The sequence below is a fragment of the Nesoenas mayeri genome (assembly GCF_963082525.1).
Source record: "Nesoenas mayeri genome assembly, chromosome: 2".
Taxonomy (NCBI): Eukaryota; Metazoa; Chordata; class Aves; order Columbiformes; family Columbidae; genus Nesoenas; species Nesoenas mayeri.
Genome location: NC_137543.1, coordinates 18,545,347 through 18,571,771, shown reverse-complemented (window position 1 = coordinate 18,571,771; position 26,425 = coordinate 18,545,347). Strand labels below are relative to the sequence as shown.

The 26,425-nt window shown below is 36.0% G+C and overlaps 1 protein-coding gene across 3 annotated transcripts in view; it reads right to left on the bottom strand.

The window, feature by feature from the left end:
• Positions 1–331: 331 nt before the first annotated feature.
• CSMD3 (CUB and Sushi multiple domains 3) overlaps positions 332–26,425 on the bottom strand; it is a gene marked incomplete at its 5' end in the record, with an annotated part of 620,447 nt that continues 594,353 nt past the window's right edge. For all 3 annotated transcript variants that reach the window (XM_080338547.1, XM_080338548.1, XM_080338549.1), the window contains 8 exons: positions 332–1,112; positions 2,465–2,600; positions 4,254–4,341; positions 6,387–6,499; positions 11,532–11,690; positions 13,769–13,834; positions 20,274–20,453; positions 21,777–21,888. In XM_080338547.1, the coding sequence (XP_080194673.1) occupies positions 953–1,112; positions 2,465–2,600; positions 4,254–4,341; positions 6,387–6,499; positions 11,532–11,690; positions 13,769–13,834; positions 20,274–20,453; positions 21,777–21,888 (1,014 nt within the window). In that variant the 3' untranslated portion in view covers positions 332–952. The remainder of the gene's footprint in view (positions 1,113–2,464; positions 2,601–4,253; positions 4,342–6,386; positions 6,500–11,531; positions 11,691–13,768; positions 13,835–20,273; positions 20,454–21,776; positions 21,889–26,425) is intronic.

Genomic DNA, 26,425 nt, shown 5'->3' with positions numbered 1-26,425 from the left:
GGAATTTTAAACTTTTGATATATGGATTTGACTACTAATGTTACTGTAAACTGCATTTTTAAAATGGAAATATAATTATCTTTTCACACTAGGAAAAAAAAAAAACCAAACATAAGATGGTTACTCTTTTGAATGGTCTTCAACATTAAGGAACATAACCCCGTGACAAAGCTCAATTCCTACTAACTTCTTGATTGTAAAATTTATCTAGTTATATGACTGACAAAAGTAATGAGGAAACATTGTCATCTGTGGGTATTGTTAACTAAAATTGAGAAAAGGAGCTTGACTTTGGACATGAAAAGGAAGGAAGATGTGAATCAGGGAAGGAAACATTTTAATTTTTCTTCTGAGACGTGAAAAGATTGTTATACTTGCTGATTTCTAGATACTTAAATAATTAACTGTTCTGAGGAAAATAAAGTAGTAAATGGGCTGAATAAATGAATAAAAGGTACAAACTCAAAAGAAAGGTGTACCATATGACTGTTAAAGAGAAGTCAGTGACCTATAGTTTTCCATAAGTATAGCTCTTATTTTCTACCTATATCTTTTTTTTTTTTTTAACCCAGTCCTTCTATTATAGTTTTTATAAAGCACAGAAATATTGATAATGGGTGCTCCTCCAATATATGCAAATATGTTTTATGTTTTAGAATAACCTCCTTTTTAAAAAAAGCAAATAAACAATGAATAGCACTCATGGAGTGCAGTATTTTTTTTTTTTTTTAACTCTCCATGGTATACACGAAGAAGAATTCTGATCCAGTTTATGAAAAACAAAATCAAAACAAAATAATCACAACCAATTCTTTTCTATCATCCTCAGGAAAAGGTGACCCAGTATATCCTGAAAAGTGTGCTTTAATTTTTTTTTTTTTTTCAATCAGTGAACTGTGTGTACACTTTGTTTTGTGTCATTTTCAGACTTTGAAGACATATCATTACCGCATTATACCATTGTGCAAACAGTGTTCAAGTTGGGGTCAAATCGTACTGCTTTCCCTTCCACATTCTTTGCATTTGTGTCATACATGGGGTTTTCAAAAGCAGCTTGTCCATTATTATTTTCATGTACAGAGCATCCTGTATACTGTGTTTTAGGTGCAGTCCTGTAGAAGAAAAACAAAGCATTTGTAACTGCAGTTTTCATAACTGACTTGATGTGGTTTAAGAATCTGAACAGAATTTATCTCTCAGTTCTAAGTATGGGAGCTAAATACAACATCACATTTTTTTATTTTTTTTTTTACATATCTGTGCTAAGAATTAATACTCTCTTTAACAAGGTTTAAAGGAATTAACGATTCATTTAAAAATACGTTCAGTTACAAACTTAGTTAACAACCTGAGAAGAGGTAGGTATTTCCACTTGGATGATCAGGTGATAAATACTTGAGAGTACAAAAAAATCTTGTAAAGATGCAGTAATTCCTCAGCCAGATGATTGAGGTTTTCCTCAGATTTCCTCAATAGGTTTATCAATAATGAATTTATAGCTGAAACACTTTCTTTTTTCACTAAATAATTTCATTCATTTGAAAATGTTTCATCTATATTGTTACACAAAATGTATACTGTATAAATCAATGTAAGAAGTAAAGACAAGTGCTTATACCATATAGATAATAGCAAATATATTAAAAAAAATTACCCAAACATTTTTTTGTACTCTGAAATAGCTCAAAAACAACTGGTACCATTTAAAAATGATGATACCTGTTTTAAACTGGTGTTATATTACAACTATTATTGTCAGGTTACTAGACATTAATTACCATTTTAACAGCTAGTAGGCAATTAATTGTCTTGTCATTAAAGTGATTAAATTTTCTTTAGTAATTTAATGCTTTAAAGCTATACAAAAAATTACTTGAAGTAATTTTACTTCCAAAGAAGTAATACTGGTCTCAATAACATGAACAAAACTGTTGAGCTTAGACTAATGAAACTGAGAAGACTGGTGGCTGCTTAACATAATTGTATATGAACTAATAATTTCAGATACAGAAACAGTTCCATAATGAAACTTCTCAATTACATAATACTTGCATATACCTGCAAGCCAAGAAACAGAGTAGGCATTAAAATAATTTACTCAATATATGACTCATAATTCTGTCACATGTAAAAAAAAGTAATACAGGAAATCTACTGTAAAGACATACAAAGTCTGTTAATTATGTTATTTCCTATATGCCAATAATTTATAGCATCCATTTTGTTAACATAAAGAGAGAAATTTATAACATTTTAAAGAGGTAGGAATGAAAGTATAGCACAGTACAATAAACTGATCTCTCAGCCGTTATGCAGGACCTTAACAGAGGTAGGAAGAACTGTTTACATGTGTATCTTGCAAACATTTTGTGATTTTTCAGAAAGTTTTATTTACATAACAAAGATTGAAGGCAATAAAACCACTAAGTCATACAGGAATTATATATACATAATTTGTACTTACTTTTGTTTATAAAGGTAAAAGCCAAAACCAGCAAATATAAGGGCAAAGAAAGGCACAAGGATAGCAATGGCCACTGAACTACTATTTGTACCATGTGGTTGATTAGAAGAATTTGAACCCTCAGACATGTTAAGACCTAAAAAAGAATAATAAGAAAACAAACAAACAAACAAACAAGGAATATAAGTATCCATCGCTCATGGCACATACTACTCTATAAACTTCAAAATTCAGTAACACCCTGTGATTGGGTCACCATAATGTGTTCAGCTGTATATATATAGCTTCATGTTGTGACTCCCTGGAAAGTAAAGGCACTGTGGTATACCATATTCTGACTAATAAGTGGATGCAAAATGTAGGGAGAACAATACATATACTCTGGTACAGTCAATATCTTACTGCATAATTCTGTATGGGATTCAAGTTTTGGACGTTATTAATACACATTATCGTACTGTGTTACAAAACATTGAATTTATAATAATACATATGTTAGGCTGATTATATTACTAAATATATTTTTATATTTCAGAAATTAATAAATACTGCATGTACAAAAACATTATTTCAAAGAAAGGATTATATACAGAGTGAAAGAGGTAGAAAAAATTATGCAGAGCTAAAGCAAGATATTGATGAAAAAACAATAATACAATGTGCTACATTGCTGAGGAACACATTATCTAGACTATCTACATAGACAAGATATACACATTTTTAATGTGAGGAAAGGAATACCAATGCAGTTTCAAAGTTAATTTTTAACCTTTGAATTGGATCTTTTAAGAATTATGTAGGTCATAATATTTTTTTACTTTCTCCATCTTACAAGGTAAAATATAGAAATTCAAGAAGTAAACAAACAGACAGAAAACCAAAAATATAATCAATATACTAAAATACAGAAAAAGAAATTAAATGTGAGAAAAATTGCATGGAAACAGCAATCAAAATATTTTGTTTCAGATAAACTATTTTTGTGTTCGTGTGCATGAAACAATGAAGTGGTAAACATACTAAACAAAATATTTTCAATTACTGTAAATCTCTTCATAACTGTATTATTGACTATATTAACTACTATTATTTTTTTGTATAGAATTTAGGAATCAGGATCTCAAGCTGTTCATTCCACTGTGGCTTGAAACTATGAAAAAGAAAAAAATTGCCTTTATCTCATACATTGAGCAATAAATCCTTCCAGCACGTGGAAGGATTAAAAAATTTCCTGATTTTCCTGAAACCAGACTGTTACCAGGGATGTCTTCTCCAAGAAAGGGTAAATAAAGGCTGTTAGTTTAGTGTAGAACTGAATGTATAGAACCAAGAATTCAATTTTTAGAAAATAAATGCTTATCAGGTGAGTAACACCTTGTTATTCTTAAGAGTAACGTAAAGATTTACTTGCAAATATGTAGCAGTTTCAGTTTTCTACCAAATGTTTTGGTGAAAAGTGTTTTCAGCACCATGAGCAAGAGATCAGTTTAGCAGATCGTTCTATAACATGGGTTTTCTGAACAGTTATTAAGATGTGAAACTACATGAATATTACACATATTCATAGGAAAACATTGTTCAAAACATTACAAATGTAGAGCTATACTAAGCAGTGCATTGCAAAGTACCTCTAAGTTTTTGCAACTTCTGACAAAACATTATTTGTACGTACTATTAATACTTAAATGAGACTTTACATATATTAATATCTCAATATATTATCAAATGTCTATACTGATAACGTCCTGCAAATACCCTTATACTACTAGACATAGAATTTGCTAAATACCTAATCTTTGAAGTCCAAATTGTCCATAATCTTTACCCTGGATGAATCCTTGAAAAACATATGTTGCTCCATCAGGTTCAGCAGAAACCTGTAAACAAAAAGTATTCTGAATTAAAAGGGGAAAAGTTTGTTGCAAGTATCTGTTTGGAAGAGAAATAATCCTAATATGCTTGACTCATATCTGTTATTCCACATTAAAAAGAGTTACTTAGTTACTTTTTTTTTTTTTTTTCCCCTTCAGAAATACATAACTGTCAAAAGAAAAGACTGAACTGTGTAAGGTACAATTTAGACCTGGTAGGTTATGGTTATATATACTACGTTATGCTACCTTTAACTATTTTTTTAAAAACAACAAAACTTAAAGTTTCTGGCAATTGAAGATGTCAGCATCTGCCATACTTCATAATTATGAGATTTGTTTGGGAAGTAGATGGCAAAACTTATACTGCAGATAAGGATGCAAGTATTGAGGTTATAATAATTACTTTGAATAAAAAGACCTCACATTCAATTGACAGTTCCTTTGTTCTTGCTTAGTGCTTATCCCTATAATTACTTAATTATACAGCTCTTCACCAGAAGAATGTTGAATGAGGCTTTGGTACAAGAGAAAAATATGCTAGTATAACCTAAAAGACTTGAGGGAGGGAAAAAAGAGTTGTAATCCTATGAATGTCTCCCTTATTAAGGTAAGTACATTCTAAACGAACACACTGTATTCAAATTTACAGTTTCTTGCTTCCCAGGGTAGATATTAAGTTTAAATTTGGTGGCCCTGAGGAAAGTTCCTTCAAGATTTTCCCTTAAGCTTCCCTTTCTCAAGGCAACAGTATATCTTCAGCAATGACCTGAAGCTATGTTTTCACAGAAGAAAGGGTGCATTTCTCAGGTGAATTTCTTACTTTTTCTTACTTTGCGGCAAAGCAGCCTGCTATTGCAAAAAAAAAAAAAGTCAAATAAAACCACGATGCAAATATGCAAATGGCATATGTAAGGACTGTACTGTGTACTTTTGTACATTTAGAAGTCTGAAAGCAAATTTATTGCTTTTACCATGTCTTTTTTTTACCTCAGGATCATGCTCATTAAACCTAAAGTTTGGACAAACCAAGGGAGTTAAGCCATTTTGCAGTATCTAATCTGTAATATAGGGGGTTTGTTTTGGTTTTGCAGCTTTTAAAAAATTATTATAGATGCAGTGCCACAAGTTATGCAAGTATAAATTTATGCATACACTTCAATGTACACCTCTTCTCTTCTTTTGGCATGTGCATCCATACTGGTGTCCCTATAGTACTTGAGCAGCAGGTGAAACATAAGTAAACAGACAGATTAGTTGAAAAAAGAGACGATGTAATACAGCTTTATGAGTGTTCATCATCATCCAATTAGTGTTAGGGCCTTTCTTTTCTGAAAAAAATCTACTTTCCTGTCTAGCACATAAAGTGTCTCAGGCCCCCAGCACACTCAGCTTTTTCCAGCCTTAGCTTTCTATTGGGTGATGTTTGTTTTTCCTGTCTGTTCTCCGAAGAGATTTCCCTTTCATGGTTTAAACACATCCCAGCCACCTGGGCTGCTGCTTCTTTTTTCCCCTCTTCTTCACCTCCTCCTCTCAGATATGTGCTCTCTTCTCCATTTTAAAGAATAAGCCCAGCCCCAGAACCCCCAAGGGGCTTAACGTTTAATTGAAACAATTTGTTTTGCTTTCTCCAAATATGTAACAGTTCAGCTTTCTCATGGTGTTTCTAAAAATATCACCAAAAAGTAAAACATGAATGCCAGCCTCAAGATAAAAATTCCTATTATATTAGTATCATATATTATAATGTTATTAAAAGTTGATAGTATATTATTATGATGATAAAATTTCTCAATATATTAGAATAAAATTCAAAGAGAAGTAAGAGAAAGACTTCTGTGTTAACATGCATTATAATTGTCCCTACACAGTATGACTATTCTCATATATTCGCTCAGACTGGTCTGTATCTTACAATGAAATTTTCATTTCATTCAATGAATTGGCATTGATAACAAGTTCCCATTTGATATGTCTCCAGATTTTTTGAGTGTACAACACCAGCATGATTTCAAACAAAGAAATCTCTTTTGTAGAAGAAATATACTCACAAAACCATCCATAGCCCATTTTTCCTCTTTCAACTTGCTCACAGAAGTATGGGAGGGTGCTTTAATGAGATATATGTGCAGCATTAGCCGAGCTTCCTGGCTTTTATACACTCCTGTAGAATATAATTTTGAAAATGTATATTTGTGTTGAGTAGATAAATAATTTCATCTTTAAGAATAAGCATTTAATCTCTTGCTTTGAAAAGAGAAAGCAGGAAGAATAGGTAGCACTGTTATCCACATTTTAGTTAAAGATGCATACTTTTGTGAAATTATTTCAATTATTATAGTATTTCAATAGAAACCATTATTAGCTTAGCTTGTAGAGAGGACAGAAAGGAAACTATACACACAGCTATTACTTAACAGTTATGGTAACAAGTCTTCTATAAAGCAAACATTGACAGTAATCTGATTTTAGATGGAAAATACTGTTCTGAGTCAGGCAGAGTGTATTTGAACCTCACATCCCCACTTTCAGTATTTGTAATTTAGTCATGAGGTAAAGAAGGTGATAATAAGAACAACAACATCTAAACTCTTTTCCAAAACCTGGTGCTAAATTAAAAAATTCTAAATTTGAAAATATGTCAAAAAATGAATTGTTCTTCATCAGTCAATAATACAACACAGTCTCTTCCAGACAAGGCTTGTATGTAACCTTACATTGTAGGCATAATTAATTGACTTATTTTCAGTTCTTAAAAAAAAAAAAATCAAAAAAATCAAAAAAAAATAACCTTAGTTGTTAATTTGGAGAATGAAAATAAAATAGTATGATATGCTTAGTGATTACAGAGACAATGGTGAATAATGACAATATAGTAAAGATTTCCCTCACCACACATTTTTAACCATTGTTATCAATTAATGTTTTAAACTTCAGATTTTAAATAAGAGACCTCTCTAGTATGATCATTTCCTTCTAACAGAGCATGGAAATTATTATTCATTTTATATGAAATCTTCTATTTGTAGAACCACACAAGGTTATATTGCACTTTATGTGAACAAAAGCCAGCGATGGCTAAAACTTTAACAGAAACAGGATTAAAACCAAAACCAAGAAAAAGGAAGAATACCCTTAAAGAATTATACTTCTACCTGCAGAAAATTCCACTACACTGAAATTAAAATTCACTGATTTATTGACCCAATACATCACAGAACAAACTTCATGCTGTAAATGAATTACACTTAAACATTGGCTTTCATCCCTTCCTTTTTATTTATTTTTTTAATTTTTACTGACTAACAAATGTGGGTGACTTCAGACTAGACTTAGTATCTGCTAATTATACATGAACTAAACTAGACTTCTTTTTATTAACTGAAAACTCCAGCAACACAGAAGTACCCTTAATTTTGGTAATTTCCCATTTTCATGTTCATCCAAATTCTGTGATGTGAACAGGAACTGAAGACAGCACTGAGACGTAGGAGAAAGTACTGCTTGTCTGTATGGGGACTGTGTGGTGAGGTTTTGGCGATGGAGAGACAGCAGGGGTGGCTTCTGTGATGAAATGCCAGAAGCTTCCCACATGTCCAACTGAGACAAAGGCAGCCGGCTCCTGCCACTGGCCAAGGCTGAGCCAATCGGCAACAGTGCTAGCACCTCTGGGATAATGTATTTAAGAAGATGGGGAGAGCAAAACTATGCAACACCACCAGCAGTCAGCAGAAAGGAGTGAGAATATGTGAGAGAAACAGCTCTGCAGACACCAAGGTCAGAGAAGAAGGAGGGGCAGGGGTGCTCCAGGCACCAGAGCAGAGATTCCGCTGCAGCCCATGGTGCTGACCATGTTGAAGCTGGCTGTCCCCCTGCAGCCCATGGAGGTCCACACTGGACCAGTTAGATGCCTGAATGAGGCTATGACCTCATGTATTTCTCATAACTCTACTCTCATTTGATTGGCACTAAATTAAATTAATTTCTCCAAGTCAAGTCCATTTTCCCTGTACTGGTAATTGGTGAGTGATCTGTCCCTGTTCTTATCTCAGCCCACAAGCCTTTCATCATATTTTTCTTCCTTTGTCTAGTTCAGGAGAGGGAGTGATAGAGTGTCTGGGTGAGCACCTGGTGTGCAACCAAAGTCAACACGCGACACTATTCAGTGAAAAAGTGTAACTAAGGCTGCACTAAAACACTGGAGGGAGGGAGGGAGGGAGGGAGGGAGGAAGGAAGGAAGGAAGGAAGGAAGGAAATACCCTGATACTTAGTGCTCATTGCATCTTAAGGCAGAGAAGGAAGAAACACTGGCACAAACTAGCATTTTAATATTGGACTGCAGTGCTGCAAAGATATGATCTGGAGGACAGCAGATTTTTCAGACTAAGAGTTTTGTGTACATGGTCAGAAGAATGTGGTGATGGTTTTGTTTTAAAATGAGTTTCAGAGAAGCAAAAGCATGATCACATTTGTCTTGCTGGCTGCTAATCTGAGAAAAGCAAATACTTATAAAACAGAAATAGATTACATGCCCAGATATATCTCCACTAAGAGAAGACATTTAATTTTATCCTCTCTCTTTGTTTATTCACTCTAGATTCTCACTACAGACTGTGGTGAGATGGATGTCTCAGAAGTTCAGTTCATGTTAAGATGCAAACCTCCTAGCTCTTTTCAGAAGCTGTAGTAAGAGACAGGGCAACACAGCTCCTGTTTCTCATTTGCATGCCTAAATTCACAGAACAAAAGCCTTCTCTACATTGAGGATAGGTGATTGCCCTATAGGAGATGTCATTATATATAGATCACCTCTGAGCTAACAAGTAGACTTACTTTCATGTTAATGCTGCATCTAGGTAAGATAGGGTTTATTTTCTTGTCTTCAGGACTGCATTAACATTATCACATAGTGTTTGCTCACTTCACAAGCTTGGATAGTGTACATCTAAAAATCATTTGGAACTTGGGAAAAAAAAAATCAATGACGTCTGCCATGTCTCTTACAAATGTACAGTATGAAATACTTGCACAAGGCTGAGGGCAGTCATTGAGGGCTGTGGTGTGTGTACATGGGCATAAACATGGGTTATGTACTCTCAGACAAGACCATAGAGAAAAATTATCCCACAAGCCAAGGAACCACTGCTCTCTGGTAATTTGTAATGGTGGATTCACAAGCATTTCTTGGTGAAAGGTCAATGTACTTCTTCAGAGCTGGAAACTGGTATCCCAGTGTACAAGAGACTGTTTAATCTGAGCCAAACAATTTAAATCTGTACCTTTCTCTTCTCTTAATCCCAATGATAGCATTGCTATTGTCAGTAATTCTAAAATGATCAAAAGAACATGCACAGTTCTATCCTGTGACAGACATGTATGCTATTATATAATTACAGCAAGCACAGGTGTCAAAAAAAAAAGCAAAAAAAAAGATGCAGCAAATGGTGGAATGCAAAACAGTAAGTGCTGCATGAGGAGAGAACTACCCTTCATTTCAGAAACCGACAGATTGAGTATAGGATAAATCAGCTTCTTGGCATCTAAATGTCTTTTATGATCCATCCCTACTTCCCTGGCCTTAAGAAACTGTTTCAATATACAGGATCTCGGTTTGGTATCTGCAAAACAGGGAAGAAAATAATATTAATTACCTGCTGATGTTGTAATACCTGTGTGTAGAGCAAAAAAAATGGGCATTTGTAATCACTTTTGTGTCCAGTTGAGGGAACCTTTTTATTTCAAGTAGTTTGGGTGAGAAATTACAGCTTTTACTTTTGCTAATCCTAAAAATATGAAATACTACATCTGCCATACCTAACAGTCTCATAGAAATTACATGGTTGAAACTAAACAGATAGCATATGATAGAATAAATTCACACACACTGTCAAGACAAGCACAGTTACCATTCAGAAAATATTTTAAGAAACACTCAGTCCATCTATGGCTTCTCAAGTGTCTCTTCAAAGGACACCTACAAAATACCTTCAACAGACAAACCTAGTGAAAAAAATTCACCACTCTACCAGATACTAGAAACTAAGAGCTCAGCAGACACAGATCCTTTGGTCCATTACATGCTTTCCATAGACCACCTCTCTCAGAGACATACGGGAAGAACTTTCCCCACTCTTTTTTTCCAACAGGTTAATGTTTTGTCACTTCTTTCCTTGCTAACACCTATGGGATAAAGAGTGATCTTGAACTAATTCAAAGAAATTCTTAAGAGATAAATAAGATTAAAACCATCAGTGTCCAGCCTATACAGAACTATACATAAATTTTAGGCTTCTTCAGTCATTTTAAAAAGCATTGTAGACAAATGGTGAAACTTCAAGAAACTAAGTTCTGAGTAATAATATAGATTTCAGTTGTTTTTTCTATGCTCGTTTGTATCCCTGTGCTATAGCCTGCCACTCCTCTGGTGTGACAGGCCCATTGTCTGTGTGGCTGAGATGTCTGAATCAAGGAACTGACAGAGTTTGAAAAGCAAACAAAAACTATAAACCCAAATATTTTTTTTAAGTATATTTGTTTGCTTGCTTGTCAAGTCTTATCTGTAGTTTCTGCTAACAGTTCACAGCATAGAAAACTGTGCATATTGTGCCAACATAAGCGTGGCAACAGTGCTCTGTGTGGCAGAGACTGTAGAATATCACAAACCAAGGTAGAAATCCAAGGCTGCTTCTGAAACCACAACACAAAGAGCAGCTAATTTTTTCAACTATATCAGCTAGTCTAACAAGTGTCATCTCTCCTTGCGCTCCATGTTCATTAAGTATTTCTGCCTTGCTAGGTTGACACATACCGACCTCATCATACTGCTTATTAGTCATTAATAAGTTATTGTAGGGAAATTTTATGATTAAGAATTAAGGAACAATAATTTAAGTTTATACATAATATTTGAGGAAGAAGTACGAGAATTTCGATGATTCTTTCATTTCTTATTGACTATTAGCTCCAAATATAATAGAAACCTGGGAAATTTTAAAAAACAGGAAAAGGTGGAAAAATCCCTATGTTTGAAAAGGAGCTGAACTAGAATGAAAATTTCTTTGATAAGCTAAGAAAGTTTCAAGAAGATGTTAAAAGTCCGGGTATTATGCATAAAGTTACAGGGAACCAATATATATAAAGCAAAACAAACAAACAAACAAATATAAACAAACAAAAATAAGGTTTTTGTCCCATACCTGATAGCAGCAATTCCATATTACTGTTTGTAAGTGTTGCATTTACTCTTCCTGAAGTTGCATTGAAACTGGTGACTGTCAAAGTCATGGGCTGTTTCTTGCTTTTGTAATTGTAAGATCCTTTCCATATATAATTTTGGGCAAATACATCATCAGGAACTATACAGACATCAAACATGTTTCAAATCATTTTGCAATATGTAGTACTTATGAAGTCAAACATCCAATAAAATATATGATAAATATCAGCATTTTCTCTGCTTTACCCTTGCTATTTTTCAGTCTATTAAGCATAATCTTCACATATAAAGCATAGAAACCTGGCATGAATATATATGAAAGAAATGTATTAGTACTGAAAAACCCAACAACAACTGTACCTTCATTTGTTCTTTTCCTCAAATAGGGACATGTCCTAAAATTAAACCAGTTTCACAAAATCAAATTTAACAGCTCTAACCAAAAGATTAGATCTTTTCTATGCCAGCACAGACAGGCAGGGACATACAGTTAGGATTACATTTTGTAGAAATTAATATCAATTTGGATATCAAAAAATTTTACAAGCATATTTAAATTCTATTACAAGATTATAAGCATTTTATTTATTACCTAGACATTTTTCTAACAGAAACCCCATATAGGCAGTTTTGTCTTGTCTTCAAATGTGTAAACATATTATGAGCTTCACCATAAAAAGAAGTCATAGACTGCAGGGAGAATAAATATGCTAGACTTATACTTTAACATTTAACATTTATTATTATCTAACTGTAAATGTTACGTAACATTATTCCAGCAAGAATATGACTAAAAAAAAATGTTACCTATCCAGTAAAAACAGATACATGCAAATCTTTAAAATCTTAACAGAAGCTACCATTTAAACAATTAAATTGAAGGTGACTTAGAATGGGTTTACTGCACTTTCCAAAGGAAGGGTATCCAACTTAGCCCTTTAACAAATAATCATTATTTAAAATCAGTGTTTTCACATTATTTGTGGTCACTCACACTGATCTTAAAGCTGAGTTCATGTATGCATTGGCATCTGATGTCAGATAAACACAGAAGAGTAGTTACCCCTTCTTCTCTCAGTATATCCCAAAATTTAAGACTGGGGCATACTGGAATACCCTACAGTCTTCCTTCATCATTTATTTTATGGGTCACAGAGACAGATTGTAATCCCCATGGAGGATAGAAGAGCTTTACTTGTATTTTTTTGTGTGTATATATATGCATATATTTTTTGACAAGTAGACACATAAAAGAAAAACACCTAGGTACTGGGGCTGAAAGCCACAAGCAAGCAAACTGCATGGTGCAAACAGTCTGATGCTGTTGATTGGTGATCTGCCTGGAATTTCATTACTTTCAGGAAAACTGATCTTTATGTACTTTATTTGCAATTAATTGGGATTGTACAAAAAGCTTCTGAAAGAAAAAAAAAAAAAGAAAAGAAAATAAAATATGACTATCATGCAGCAGGTCATTGATGAATACAGTTTTGAAGTGGTGTACAACCTGCAATTATTTTTTTTTAAAGCCCCCCAAAGCTCCCTATGCTAGGGAATTACTTTTAAATTTTTATTCATTGGTAGACATTTAATAAGGTTATAGTCAAAGACTAATATTAGTTAAGGAGCCTTCTCTCTTCAGAAAGTCTCTTCAGTAGAAAGAGAAACGCTCCTCTTGGATCTAGTCAGGACATCCAAAGATAGTCTTCTTCAGCAAATTGGAGTTCACTTTAGCCAGAGTTAGAGAGACTACCTTCTCTAGGTTAAAGTTAGCTTTTTTGGAGGCTAAGTTGAAGGTTAATACTGAAGCATTTAGATAAAGCAATTTAAATTAGCAATATGTAAAAGAACTCCAAGGCTGTGGAAAAAAACTGTGAAACGCAAAGGCTTTAAATTATCTCTAGGTTAGTAATACAGTTTCTGAATAGGTAAATTGCATTGGATCTTATTCAGAACATAGTGATTTCATTGAAAACAATAAAACTCTCATCACATAACAGTTAGAAATTGTATATGGATATAAATAATATCATGTAGTCTACATGGACTTAAACATTGGGGCATTATTTAATCAATGATGGTTTTGTTCTGTTAGTGTAATGCTTATTCTAATACCCTTTATTCATACTATGACACACAGTGCAGTCTCACCAAATTAATTCTCATTGTCTTTTCTATATAAATTGTTTAAAACTATATATACCTCAAAGTACTTACCACTTAGTTTGGGACTTGGTGTTCCCAAAGCTGGTCTGGGGTCCTTCACTAATATTTTGGAACCAGCTGTTAGAAACAATGAATGATAACAAGATAAATCAGTAGCAAATATGTTACTCAGAAACTAAGAAAATAATTTCCATAATGCTTCATAATGTTATGAAGGATATATATAAGTATCACAAGAGCACATGCCCATTGTTTTTTTCTATTGCCACATTTTCTCCTAAGTTGGTTACCTGAATGCTACCAAATCTTTTGAAATACTCAGACAGTGTAAGCTTTCACTTCAGAATCCAGATTTCAGAATTCACAGTCCTTGACTGTTCATATAATATGTGAGATGTCTTTCAATATGTCAATTAAGGCAAGTTATGCCATTCAAATCAGGATCCACATAAAATAGCAATATGAATAGTGCTTTGACTGGAAACAATGTAAAACCAAACAGTTAAGATATACATAACAAAAGTGTTATAATTTGCATCTCTCTCCAGGACTTAATTATCTTCAACAGTACTGAGTGAGACATCTTGTGTTCAAGACTGAGAACCTGAAGATACATACTTAATCTCATAACAATGGCTAAGGTCATTGTTTCTTTAAAAAACAGATAAGTAACAAAAAGAAAGCAACAAATGATGTTGTTCACAGTATCTCCAGCTGCTCAGGTGATTTGAACACTGGAAGTTTGAGAATTTAATTTCTTCTCTGCTCAGAGCAGTAACTCTCCCACTGCTGAAGATGATGAACTAAATGCAATGGGACAGTGTCATTTCCTGCAACTAAAGCTATTTTATTTTGCAGAAACTAACTCACATTCACTGGGCTATAAAGAAGACACACAATGCTGTCTCCTAATGTAGAATACTCTCATGCAATACTAAGTTCCATTCCCTGCTCCAATATTTTGTATTTTGTGTTTTGTATTTTGGAATTGTCTTTGAACCTAGGACTTTCCTCTCTGATTTATACTCTAACAAAAAAAAAAAAAAAAAAAAAGAAGAGAAAAGAAACTTCTTTCTCTCTGAGTGGAGTATTTTTCTGCATAGAAAGGAAAGTTTAGCAAGAAGCACTGAGAATATTTTTCTTGAGAGCAATTTTTACCTTATTACAGAAGGCTTGCTCTTGATATTCTGATTAAAACTGGCAAGAAACAAGGGCAGGGGTTGGAATTCAAGCCTAAAGTTCTCATGGCCTGTTACTAATCTCTATTTCCTCTCTGTCTGAAAAGAAACTTACTGAACTTCACTGAACATGGTTAACATGAAGGGTGTATTTCAACATCCTATGCTTTTTGACTACATCAAGATCAGGTTAGAAATATATAGATCATACTTTCCAAAGGGCTTTAGTATAAAAAGCTGCCAAGTCAAGCAATGTTGTCAAGGTAGATAAATTTCTAGTCAAGTACAGAACTGAAATTTTAAATGCAAGGTAAAATTAACATAAAAAATTTAAATACAAACCTAAAACTAAAGCTATCTATGGAGTTCAAGTTTCCAAATCCAGATATTTGTTGAGTAGGACTTTCAAGATTGCAGTTTTGTATTTAAAGGACCAAATTCTGGTTGAATTCCCCTACAGATCCTTTTAGAGCTCTCAACTGCAAATGTTTTATTCCTTTTCATCCATTTCCAAGCTATTTTTGCAAATTTCACAATCACAGGTGAACAACCTGACCTGGTGCTCTTCTGTCTTCCATAAGAGGTAAATGTTTCACTTATTTGTAACACATAAGACTGAAAAAATTTAGAAGATATTTTACTTTGTCTAATTAGAATTAATACTTTGCAATATGTTGTTCATTCTTCTCTAATGCTAAAGAGCAAGAAGTGAGAACTCTGATCTTAAAAGCTTTGCATTTCTGTAACATTTTATCAGGGCACTGGGAAACTAAGTTATATGCCAAGGTAGATACAGTTGTAGGTACCATCAAATAATTAAAAAAAAAAATTCTCAAAAAGGTTCTTTACTGTCAGAAAGGACAGCTAATACTAATATCATAAGCAGAAAATTCTTGGATCAAAATACAATCACATTTGGCCTTCCATAGCACTTCCTGAGTACTGAACAAGTCATGAGCTTTCTAGCAGCTTGCTTTCTACTATTTTCCCGAGGGTCTGCTCTCTTTTCCCCCAACATTTGCCTGGCATGTAATTCCAGGACACTTGTTTTTATTAATACAAAATATTAATTTCCTACTTCTCTTCCAAGTAGCAGTGTTTGGTTATATAGCCTTTGAATGTCTCTGAAAGAGGCCTGGGTACCAGCAATCTGAAAGGTGGTTTAATTATTCAGGAAACATAATTCCAAATATTTTCTATTCTTGAGGATTTATCTCAGAATCACAGAATCACAGAATGTTAGGGATTAGAAGTGACCTCAAAAGATCATCTAGTCCAATCCCCCTGCCGGAACAGGAACACTTAGATGAGGCTACACAGGAATGTGTCCAGGCGGGTTTTGAATGTCTCCAGAGAAGGAGACTCCACAACCCCCTTGGGCAGCCTGTTCCAGTGTTCTGTTACCCTTACTGTGAAGAAGTTTCTTCTCAAATTTAAGTGGAACCTCTTGTGTTCCAGTTTGAACCCATTCCCTCTTGTCCTACCATTAGTTGTCACCAAGAAGAGCCTGGCTCCATCCTCGTGACACTCACCCTTTATATATTTGTAAACATTAATGAGGTCACCCCTCAGTCTCCTCTTCTCCAAGCTAAAGAGACCCAGCTCCCTCAGCCTTTCCTCATAAGGGAGATGCTCCACTCCCTTAATCATCTTTGTTGTCCTGCGCTGGACTCTCTCCAGCAGTTCCCTGTCCTTCTGGAACTGAGAGTCCCAGAACTGGACACAATATTCCAGGTGTGGTCTCACCAGGGCGGAGTAGAGGGGAAGGAGAACTTCTCTCGACCTACTAACCACCCCCCTTCTAGTAGTTCCCAGGATGCCATTGGCATTCCTGGCCACAAGGGCACAGTGCTGGCTCATGGTCATCCTGTTGTCCACCAGGACCCCCAGGTCCCTTTCCCCTATCCTGCTCTCTAATAGGTCATTCCCCAACTTATACTGGAACCTGGGGTTGTTCCTACCCAGATGCAATACTCTACACTTTTCCTTGTTGTATTTCATTAAATTTTTTCCCGCTCAGCTCTCCAGCCTGTCCAGGTCTCGCTGGATGGCAGCACAGCCTTCTGGCATGTCAGCCACTCCTCCCAGCTTGGTGTCATCAGCAAACTCGCTGATAGTGCACTCTATTCCCTTAACCAAATAGTTGATTAATATATTGAATAATACAAGCCCCAGTACTGACCCTTGAGGCACTCCATGAGATAAAGGCCTCCAACTAGACTCCACCCCATTGACTGCGACTCTCTGGCTTCTTCCCTTCAGCCAGTTCACAGTTCACCTCACTACCCAACGTCCAGACCTCACTCCTTCAGTTTAGCTGTAAGGATGCTGTGGGAGACTGTGTCAAATGCTTTACTGAAGTCAAGGTAGACCACATCCACCGCTCTGCCATCTCGCATGAAAGACACCATTATCACCATGATTCTGCCATGAGGTTTTTCATACCCTGCCATGATAACATATGTAGTAAAAATTAGATACAAAATACTATGTTGGAACATCGAGAATAGGTAGATACATTTTGTTCGCAAGAAGTATATTGCTGTGTACATACAAATATAAAATCTCATTAAACCCCATGGATTGATTCAGTACAGGGATTTGGACATCTACTTGGAATTTAGGCATCTCCAATATTAGAATGGAGTCACAGAATCACAGAATTGTGTATAGGTTGGAAACAACCTTTAAGATCATGGAGTTGAACTGTTAACCTACCACTTCCAAGTTCACCTCTAAACCGTGTCCCTAAGAACCTCATCTGTGCATCTTTTGAACACCTTCAGAGATATTGAGTCAACCACTTTCCTTGGAAGCCTGTTCCAATGCCTGACAACCCTTTATGTGAAGAAGTTTTCCTAATATCCAATCTAAACCTCCTCTGACCCAACTTGAGGCCACTTCCTCTCATCCTGTCACTTGTTACCTGAGAAACCAACCTCACTACAACCTCCTTTCAGGTAGTAGTAGTGACCAATGTCTCCCTGAAGCCTCCTTTTCTCCAGGCTAAACAGCCCTAGTTCCCTCAGCTGCTCCTCATAAGACTTGTGCTCCAGACCCTTCATCGGCTTTGTTACCCTTCTCTGAACTCACTCGAGGACCTTAATATCTTTCGTGTAGTGAGGAGCCAAAAACTCAACACAGGATTCAAGGTGCAGCCTCATCAGTGCCAAGTACAGGAGGAAAATCATTTCCCTAATCCTGATGGACATGCTGTTTCTGATACAAGCCAGGATGCTGTTGGCCTTCTCGACCATCTGGGCACACTGCTGGCTCATATTTTGCTGTCTGTCTGACAATACCCCCAGGTCTTTTTCCCGCAAGGTAGCTTTCCGGCCACTATTCCCCGAGCCTCTAAGGTTGCATGGAGTCTTTGTAACCCAAGTGCAGGACCAGGCAGCCTGGTTGAACCCCGTACAACTGGCCTCAGCCCATTGATCCAGCCTGTCCAGATCCCTTTGTAGAACCTTTCTACACTCAAGTAGATGAACACTCTCACCCAATTTGGTGTCATCTGCAAATTTACTGAAGATGCACTTGATCCCCTCATACAGATGATTGTTAAGGACAACAAATAGAACTGGCCCAAATACTGAGCCCTGCAGAATGTCATTTCTGACAGCCTCCAAGTGAGTTTAACTCCTTTCACTACCTCTCTTTGGACTTGGGCATCCAGCCAGTTTTTACCCAGCAAAGAGTATGCCTGTCCAGGCCCTGAACAGCCAGTTTCTCCAGGAGAATGTTGCAGGAAATAGTGTCAAAGTCTTCACTGAAGTCTAGGTAGGCTTTCCCTAGGTATCCACAGCCTTTACCTCATCCACTAAGTGAGTCACTTTCTCATAGAAGGAGATCAGGTTGGTCAAGCAGAACCTGCCTTTCATAAACCCAGGCTGACTGAGCTTGATACTATGTCCCATACATGCTGCATGATGACAGTCAAGATAATCTGATCCATAACTCTCCCCAGCACCAAGGTCAGACAGACAGGCCTGTAATTTCCCAGATTCTCCTTCCAGCCCTTCTTGTAGATGGGCATCATATTCGCTAATCTCCAGTCAACTGTGGCCTCCCTGATTAGCCAGGATTGATGATAAATAATGGAAAGTGGCTTGGTGAGCACTTCCTCCAGCTCCCTCCATACCCTTGGGTGGATTCCAACTAGCCCCATAGACTCGTGTGTGTCTAAGAGGTGTAGCAGGTCACTAGCCATTTCCCCTTGAATTATGAGGGCTTCAAACTGCTCTCCTCCCTGTCTTCTGATTCAGGGGGCTGTGTGCCTGGAGCACAACTGGTCTTACTATTGAAGACAGAAACAAAAAGGCATTAAGCACCTCAGCCTTTTCCTCATTGTTGTCACTGTGTCTCCTCCCACATCCAATAAAGGATGAAGACTCTCCTTAGGCCTCCTTTTGTTGCTGATGTATTTACAGAAAAAAAAAAAAAAAAAAAAAAAAAGTCTATTTATGGCAGTAGCTCCATTAAATTTTAGCTGGGCTTTAGCCCTTTTAATTTTCTCCCTGCATAACCTCACAACATGCTTGTAGTCCTCCTGAGTTGCCTCCCGCTACTTCCAAAGACCATAAATTCTCCCTTTATTACTGAGTTCCAGCCAAAGCTCTCTGTACTGTCAGTAAGCTGAAGTCCCCCATAAGAACAAAGGCTAGCAATTGTGAGACTTCTCCTTTCTGCCTATAGAATATTTTGTGTGCCTCTTCATCCTGGTTGGGTGTTCTAGAACAGATGCCCACAATGATATTTGACTTTTTGACCTTCCCCTGATTTTTACCCATAAACACTTGAGCCTATCAACACATTATCAAGCTCTAGACAGTGAAACCACTCACTAACATACAGGACTAACCCACCATCTCTCCTTCTTTGCATATCCCTTCTGAAGAGTTTATAGCCATCTATAGCAGCACTTTAGTTGTGCAAGTCATCCCACCATATTTCTGTGATGGCAACTATATCATGGTAGTACTGAAACTGTCATAGTTGTCTTGCAGTTGATACAGTCTCTGTAAATAAAATTATCCTGATCTAAATTTAGTATGTATGCATGAAAGCATCAGGATTGTTATTCCACTGTGTTTATGAGAATGTAGTCCACACCTGACTCTGACAGAAGTCTAAAAGCAGGTGTTACTCAAGTATTTGGCCTCTAAAGTTCTATTTGGAATTGACACCTCTCAGCATGCAAATTAAAGTCAAGTACACAAAAACACATGTCCCGTTAAACACAACTGGCAAAGGATTAGAATTATCCTCTTAGATATTCTCCTTCCTTGTTGTCCTTGCCATTCTCCCTTAACTGATTAGACTATAAGAACATCACTGAAATATGATCGATGAGAGATACAGTGGGAAACAGAAGTTACCTTCACAAACTGGAACCTTCCCAGTCCATGTGCCATCAGACCTACAGGCTCTATGCTCTGATCCTCCTGCCAGGAAGAAGCCTGGCTGACAAGTGTAAATCAGTGTATAACCAAGTGAGGGAAGATCCATTCCTGCAACATTAGCATGAGTTGGTGTTTCTGGCTGTTTGCAGCTGTGAGCTAGAACGAAAAGAGAAAATATCCTTCAGTCAAAATGGTGACAATAGTTCTGGAAAAATAATCTCTACCCATTCTGACAGGTAACTTATGAAGAAAAAGGCATCAATACATATATTAATATATTATGATTCACATTAAAAATTACTACATAGTCTATAAATTACTATCCTGATCCTGTAAATACACTCTTGAAAATGGACCTTTCAATTTAATGGGACCAAAAGCCAACTTAAATGCACTTGCACAACCAAAATTAATTGTGTGCATATGTGAACATAAACAGTGCATGTTATCACAGTTAAAAGCAATCATGGGTAGCATTGAGTAGCAGTAAATAAATGGATCATTTGGAACACACTATGAAAGGTCAAAGAAAAATTGTGAGGCAAGTTTTAAATATCAGGCAGAAAAATTAATTAGTTTCTAATCTCATGAAAGTGTTTTATATCTTTAACAACAAGAATCTGGGAGTCTTGTGTTATCTCAAAAACAGCATACATCCAAGAGCAGAGCTCACCTTTCAACACACTAAGCTAGTGATTTGCTGCTTGCTTAGGGGGAACGCTAGCACCAACTGAAACATTAAAATAGTTTTCTTCTGTGGAAATTCACTTCAAACACCAGAGTGATTCTATAAGGTCAGACCTTATGAGGTAAGACTATTTCCAGAAAAATACAGCTGGCTAGCTGAAAAACTACAAAGATTAACCATTATGTTATACCTTCAGTATATTAACACTATTTACCAAAGTGTTAAAGATCTGAGAAATTAAATGCTACTTCCTGTAGCAAGTAAGAATATCACCCAATTTCAGATTCAAAAAATTCAAATTACAAACCCTTTTCCCGCTCTTCTTAAAATACCCTGACTCCTTAGATGGGAAACACCTCAAACACTTCACTACAACTGATTGTAACTATCTACTCCAGTACAAGTTAGGGTTGTGCAGAGTTTTCCTCCATATCCTATTCTAACCATCTCCTCCCAACTCTTTCACTGTCTTCATTGGAAGGGTTGCTACCTCTTAGATAGAAACTAATTTCAGCATCTCTCTGGACGAAGAGATGTATATAAATCTCATTATTTTGCATTGTGTTTCTTTTAATTCTACAGCCGTTCATAGAAAAAATCACACAAAATCACAATTCTTGCTGCTGGAAGCTAGCAATGCAAATTTTTATTAACTCTAAGTTAATAAAACTATATCAATGAAGTTAACTTTATAAAAATATTCCTGTAATTAAATAGCCTAGATAAAAAAAAAAAAAAAAAAAAGAAAAAAAAAAAAGAAAAGATAGATCAAAAATCTATGATTTACTTACGTATACATTCCGGCTGGATTCCACTCCATGTAAGATCAGGAAGGCAAGTTCTTGTTGTTGAACCATGCAGAAGGTGTCCTTTTTTACATTGAAATTGAACAACATTTCCTACCTGTTGAAAAGTAGAAAACACAGTAATATTTTTATGAGGAAATATAAGTATATTTTCTTTTGAAGTCCTCCATGGAAGACAATCTAAATCTTGTCTTCTGTGGTCTTCCTGGTATATTGGTTTGGGCTCAGAACAGTTAGGGCACTGTGAGTTTGGAAACCAAGCTTATTGTGACTTTCTAGCTCTGGACCAAGGAGGAGCCAGTCAGGCAATCTTGCAGCAAACCAGAGAGGTCACAGAGTTTAAATGTGTAATAGATTCTGCTGGACCTTTCCTGAACTAGATCCCCTTTTTGTGGAATGCTGGATGAATTCACAAATTATAATGAGAAATATTTCGTTACATTATACAAGACCTGGTCAACAACTTTGTCTTATGTTTCAGAAACTATACTGCTTCATAATATTTTAATTTTGTCTTTTGATGACAAGAGCTAAAAAAAGAATTGTTCTTTATACCACACAGATAATAGAAATTGGAACGCAGGTACATCAAAATTTACAATAGCAATTCATCTGAGATTAATTTTTAATTATTATTCTTATTATGGGTATGTGTTGCATAAAAAATAAAATAGAATTCTTTAGTCAATAACAGTTTCTGCACAAACATAACATGGAATAACTTGTTCAGCATGTCCAGTCCTGGTGACATTGATGAAAATGCAAATAATTCCATTTCCATCAAAAGCAGGGAAATTATGTTACAAATATATCACTCAGAGAGTAGTTTATTACATGCAGTGTGTCATTAACTCAAATATTAAGGTGCATAGATCACATCTACTCTTCTACACTGAACTGTATTTATCAACTCATGTTTAATCAATAAATTGAAAACTTAGAACTGTCTGTGACAGCACATTTATGGATCTGTTTTTGTGGTTTGTTTTGTTTACTTTTTTTTTTTTTTTGTTGGTTGTTGTTGCTGTTTGGTTTTGGTTAGGTTTTTGTTTGCTTGGTTTGATTTGTTTTTTTCTTTTCCTTATTTTGTATAAATGTATAACACTTGATTCAAATTGATATTCAAAGGAAAAAAGTGAATTCCTCAACAATAGCTTAGTCCTGGGATACAGCATTTCTCTGCTACAACTGGTCATTTGAAACTTTATAGTACTATTCCATTTCAGCTCAAGTTTCTCATCAGAATGAAATTTAATAATAACCTATGAACTATGAATAGTAGTTCTTCAATACAGTACATAATTTAAAACTGAACTCTCCTTTTTTACCTCTTTACTGTGCTCACTGAACTATGTAATTACTTTTAAAAGCTTTTGAAGAAAATACACTAAATCATTTTCACAATTAAGTATGAAGTGGCAAAATACTAAGTTTTAGAAGTTTCACCAAGCAGAAACAGAAGTACTTTTTTTGTGCAGTAAAGATCTTAGTTAAAACAACCACCACTAATAAATTACTTTAAAACAAGTACTAGTCGTATAAAGGATTTGTTAATTTCAGTAATCTGCCTCTGTCAAAGCAATGTCCATTCACAGCTATGGAAGTAACACCTGTTCTATTTAATCTTTAGCTATCAAGGAAGACAATACTTTGATGATGTTTCTAAAACCAGGACCATTTCACAATTGTTCTCTGTCACGGAGGTACCCCGAAGTTAGCTTAAGGGACAACAGGGTCCAAAACAACTTTTATTAAACCGGTGAGAAACAGGGTTTTAGCACTCCAAAGTGACTTAAATAAAGGTTCGGATATCAGTTGAGGAAAATTATTAAGGGGCAGCAACTAATACAACAGGCAGTCCACAGTGTGCATGCACGTGGCTTCACTCAAAACAATGCCGGAGCCGGCCCTGAGTCCGAGACGAATACACACTTGCCTGAACACGGTGTGGGATTATTTTTAAAGAGATACACGTACTCGTAGTGAATACGGAAAGTGTACACTCACGATTCCGCGCGGGTAAATTTATAATACACTCGGAATCCTGCGAAGGTTAATTTATTTACACGTGCAATTGTGCACGGAATACTACACGTGCTTATGTGGAAGCACGGGAGGAAAATACACTCACGATTCCACGAGGGTAAATTTATAATACACTCGCAATCCTGCAAGGGTTAATTTACTTACACGTGTAAATGTGCACGGAATACTACATGTGCTTATGTGGAAGCACGGGAGGAAAATACACTCGCGATTGTGTGAGGAAATAATTTATACACGTGCTTGTATTGAGCACGGAAAGTTACACGTGCAAATGTGCACGGAAAGTACACGTGCTTGTATTAAGCACGAAAAGTAAGCGTGCAAATGTGCACGGAGTATATATATATATATACTCGCAATCCTGTGAGGGTTTTACTCACACCCGTGGCGGCACGGCAAGCAGAGTCTCCATCACAGGAAGGGGGGCTCTCGGCAGCAGCATCTTGCTCGTGCTCCGAGAGACCCGCGACAATGGGTGGAGTCTGGACGAGAATCCTGTTTTTATATTGGCTGATCAGATCTGACTGTAGGCATTCTAGATGCTTTTCTGCACCTCCACCCCCACACTGGCTGTGGATGCCCAGCAGCTCAGTGGCCCTCGGCACTCCCTTCTCCTAATGGCCCTGGCCGGGGTGCTCTGGGGCCAAACAAAAGAAGCTGTTAGCCTCAAGTAGCAGAGAGAGAGGGAGATGTGCCTACTCCTTCCATACTGAAGGAGGGAGGGGGAGAGAGGGGGGAGAGAGTGCATTCTGCCACACTCTCACAAAAAAATCCAACCAAAACCAAATCTCAGCTTAACTGTTAAATATAGTTTCTTCATGTATATCTGAATAAGTATTCAATTTTCTTTCCACATTATTCTTTCAAAGCTGACTCTATGATCTTCCTGAATATAAAATATTTAAGAAAAAAAATATAATTGTTTTGTGATGTGGAGTAGCTGAACATCCTGGAAGTCAATGAGGTAAGCAGGTTAATTGGGCACTTACACTCAGGTGCCTCATTTTAAACTGTAAATAAGTTAGAGATTCAAGCTCTAGTAGTCAACAGCAACTCCAGAAATAGATACTGTATGGCTTTAACTTTAACTACACTACTTCACTTACTTTTAATTAACATTTTATGTGTTACGTTCTCTTTTTTTTTTTTTAAAGTGTCTCCAGAGTTTGACAGTTCTCACAATGTGACTATTTTTCATATATTAGCTCAAAAACATTTAAATATGGGCAATACTTAATTAATCAGATAACTGCAATCTTGTAATTTTCTCCTACTTTTTTAGCAGGATATTACCTAAAATAAATTTGTCACTGTACAGAATCTCTTTAGAGGAATAAAAAGTCAATACATTAAAAAAAAAAAAAAAATCGGTATATTTAGCAAAATTCAATATATTGTGATTCTACTCATCAGGAATGGTCTGAGCAGAAAGTTCATACTTTTTTAGTTGAAGGGGCTGGAAAATTAAGTCCACAAAGTCTTTACACTTACAGGACTCTATGTGTAACAGTGAAAAAAGAAAGGAGATGTTTTTTTTATTAACTTTCTGTAATTTATCTCTTTTCTTTAGCTGCCTATTAATGACTCTGGATTATGAACTGAGTCTTCTGCTGGACAGATAAATTGAAGGAAAACTGTTCACCTAAAGAGAAGAACCAAGAAATACACAGGTTTTGGTTTGTTTGTTTGTTTGTTTGTTGGGGTTTTTTTTTGTTTGTTTGTTACCTAAGTATCAAACCAGTTATTTTGCGGTAGAACAGTGAGGTAAGGAAATGGCTCAAGTTGCCAAGTAAGTGGAAAGGCTGAGCTGCTAGCATTCCAGAATTTAAAAGAAACAAACAAACAAAACCACCAAAGACACAACCTCCCCCCACCCCCACCCTCTCCCCCGCCCCAAGAAATCTCAAAACAAACCACTGTTTATATTGCAACCAGCTATTGCAATACCAACTTTTCTACCCAAAAGAGTAACTGCTGGCGAAACTGTTTTCCTTATTTCCTCAAAAAAGAAATGGATGACACCTGTATTATCCTTGTTAGGGAAATACAACCTTTACATATGTAAGTGCCAAGAGCATCACAAAAAATACAACAGTTGCCCAAGTAATTAACAAGTTTCTGGAAGTGCTGCCATGCCATTCAAAATAATTAATACATAAACAAATAAATGAGGCGCCCTGCCCCTAAAACAAAACCTACAATGATATGTAATTACTAAATATACTAATGACTTTAAAAAGTAATATGCAAATTACTTTTGGAGTTTATTTTGCAATATTGTTGTGCCAGAGGCAGCAGGTGGCGCTACAATACAGACGGCTATGGTCCCAGTCTTGAGGCCTTCTAATTTGTTTCAACAATAAGCTATTACGTGCAGACTAAGCTATTTACCAATAGTGTGATGTGATACTGAAGAATACAGGCCTGGCACTGGAACAATAGCAAAGGTTCTTGAGAATTGGAGGCACAGGATACTGTGAAAAAGACTACAGGTGTGAGTATGATAAGAGATAAGATAACAGTGTAGGGGAAAGGGACGTGGGGTCCTGGTGGACAACAGGATGACCATAAGCCAGCACTGTGCCCTT